This window comes from Temnothorax curvispinosus, unplaced genomic scaffold (genome assembly GCF_003070985.1).
Source record: "Temnothorax curvispinosus isolate PA1 unplaced genomic scaffold, ASM307098v1 QBEX01016026.1, whole genome shotgun sequence".
NCBI lineage: Eukaryota > Metazoa > Arthropoda > Insecta > Hymenoptera > Formicidae > Temnothorax > Temnothorax curvispinosus.
Window position 1 is genome coordinate 1 of NW_020225806.1, and position 1,738 is coordinate 1,738.

The 1,738-nt window shown below is 31.8% G+C and overlaps 1 protein-coding gene across 1 annotated transcript; it reads left to right on the forward strand.

Annotated features, from left to right (window-relative positions):
* Positions 1 to 6: 6 nt before the first annotated feature.
* LOC112466278 (odorant receptor 46a-like) lies at positions 7 to 1,639 on the forward strand. Its single transcript, XM_025034305.1, has 4 exons — positions 7 to 250; positions 431 to 766; positions 1,011 to 1,212; positions 1,446 to 1,639. Exons 1-4 carry the CDS (start codon positions 39 to 41, stop codon positions 1,620 to 1,622), a joined length of 927 nt encoding a protein of 308 aa, XP_024890073.1. The 5' UTR covers positions 7 to 38; the 3' UTR covers positions 1,623 to 1,639.
* The last annotated feature ends 99 nt before the right edge of the window (positions 1,640 to 1,738 follow it).

The following is a 1,738-nucleotide window of genomic DNA, read 5'->3' on the forward strand; positions in this document are numbered from 1 at the left end:
TAATATCGTTGCTGTTCACCTTTCTGCTGTCTCAACTTATGGATATCATTGTGAACGTCGACAATACCGACGACTTTACTGATACTTTCTACGTCATGCTTGCCATGGTCATGTCTTGTTGTAAAATGATTGGTCTTTTGGTAAATCGCAAAAATATAAGAATATTAACCAATATTCTTACCCAGAAACCATTCATCCCATTGGAGGCTGACGAAATAGAAATTCGCCACAAGATCGACAAAACAATACAGTAAGTATAAAAAACTCTCTCTCTCTTTCTCTCTCTCTCTCTCTCTCTCTCTCTCTCTCTTTCTCTCTCTCTCTATTTTTAAGAACGCAAAAATATTTCAACTTTTTAAGATTAATTAAATTGTACAAAACAACAGTACAAAGAAAAATGTTCTTAATAAACCGCTTAGTCATTATATAGGAACAACACTCTATGGTACACAATTTTGTTCGAGTCGACGATTGCATGCATCGTGTTGACATCATTATTCACGAATTTTCGTAAAGGAAATTTAACGTACAGAGAATGGACCCCGCTTAACTACACATCCGAGGTGTTATTTTGTGTCATGTACACTCGACAGTTAATAAGCTCGACTGTCGGCTCCATGGTGAACGTAGCATGCGACAGTTTAATTTGTGGTTTATTATTGCACGTATGCTGTCAGATCGAAATACTGGAGTGCCGGTTGAAAAAAGTCTCCCTCGGCCAAAACAATCTGCGTGAATGTGTACGTCAGCACGACTGTATATTTAAGTTAGTTTCTTTAATAATTCTGCAGATTGTGAATTGGTGAAAAAAATATTTGAAAAATTAAAAATCAGTTGTACGTAGCGCTTCTTTGAATAATTTTGCTATTGAATATTAACAAGAGCTCAATATTAATTATTTTTATATTTAAAATGTATATATAATTATTTTAAAAAATATCTTTAAAATAAAAATATATGTAAGAGTTTTCAAGTTAATATGTTTTCTCTAAAATATATTTACTTTGCAGATTTGCATTAATGGTGAACGAAAAATTCAAAATTATTATAGCCATTCAATTTGTGGTGAGTACGCTGGTGGTGTGCTCCAACTTATATCAATTGGCGAAGATGACGTTGAGTGCCCAATGCTTTCCATTGATATTATACACATGCTCCATGCTAACACAGATTCTTATCTATTGCTGGTATGGAAACGAAGTGAAGCTAAAGGTGCGAATTATGTGCATATTTCGTAAAACTCGAACATATATCATATAATTTATTAAATACTTACGCGATATTAAATACTCACCATCAGATATAAAATTGTTAATTTATTACAAGTAACTGTAACAAACTTAATAATACTCTGATATAATCGAAATAAGAAAACGTTAGTTACAATTTCTTCTTAAGAATCTTGTATAATGTTTTCATTCATGTGCGTGTTATATTTTTTACAGAGTGTTCAACTCGCCGCTAATATCTTTGGAATGGGTTGGTTGACAATGAAGCAAAGCAGAAAACAGAATTTATTAATAATTATGATTCGTTCATTAACACCGATTGAATTTTCTAGCGCGTACATTCTCACAATGAATCTCGATTCTTTTGTAGGCGTGAGTATAACAAGTCACTAAATAATTAATAATTAATTAACAAAGATATTTATTTGGAAAATAATGAACACTGATTTTTATAATCTGCACATTGAAAAATTTATGATACACCACGTAACAACGTTTGATTTATATTT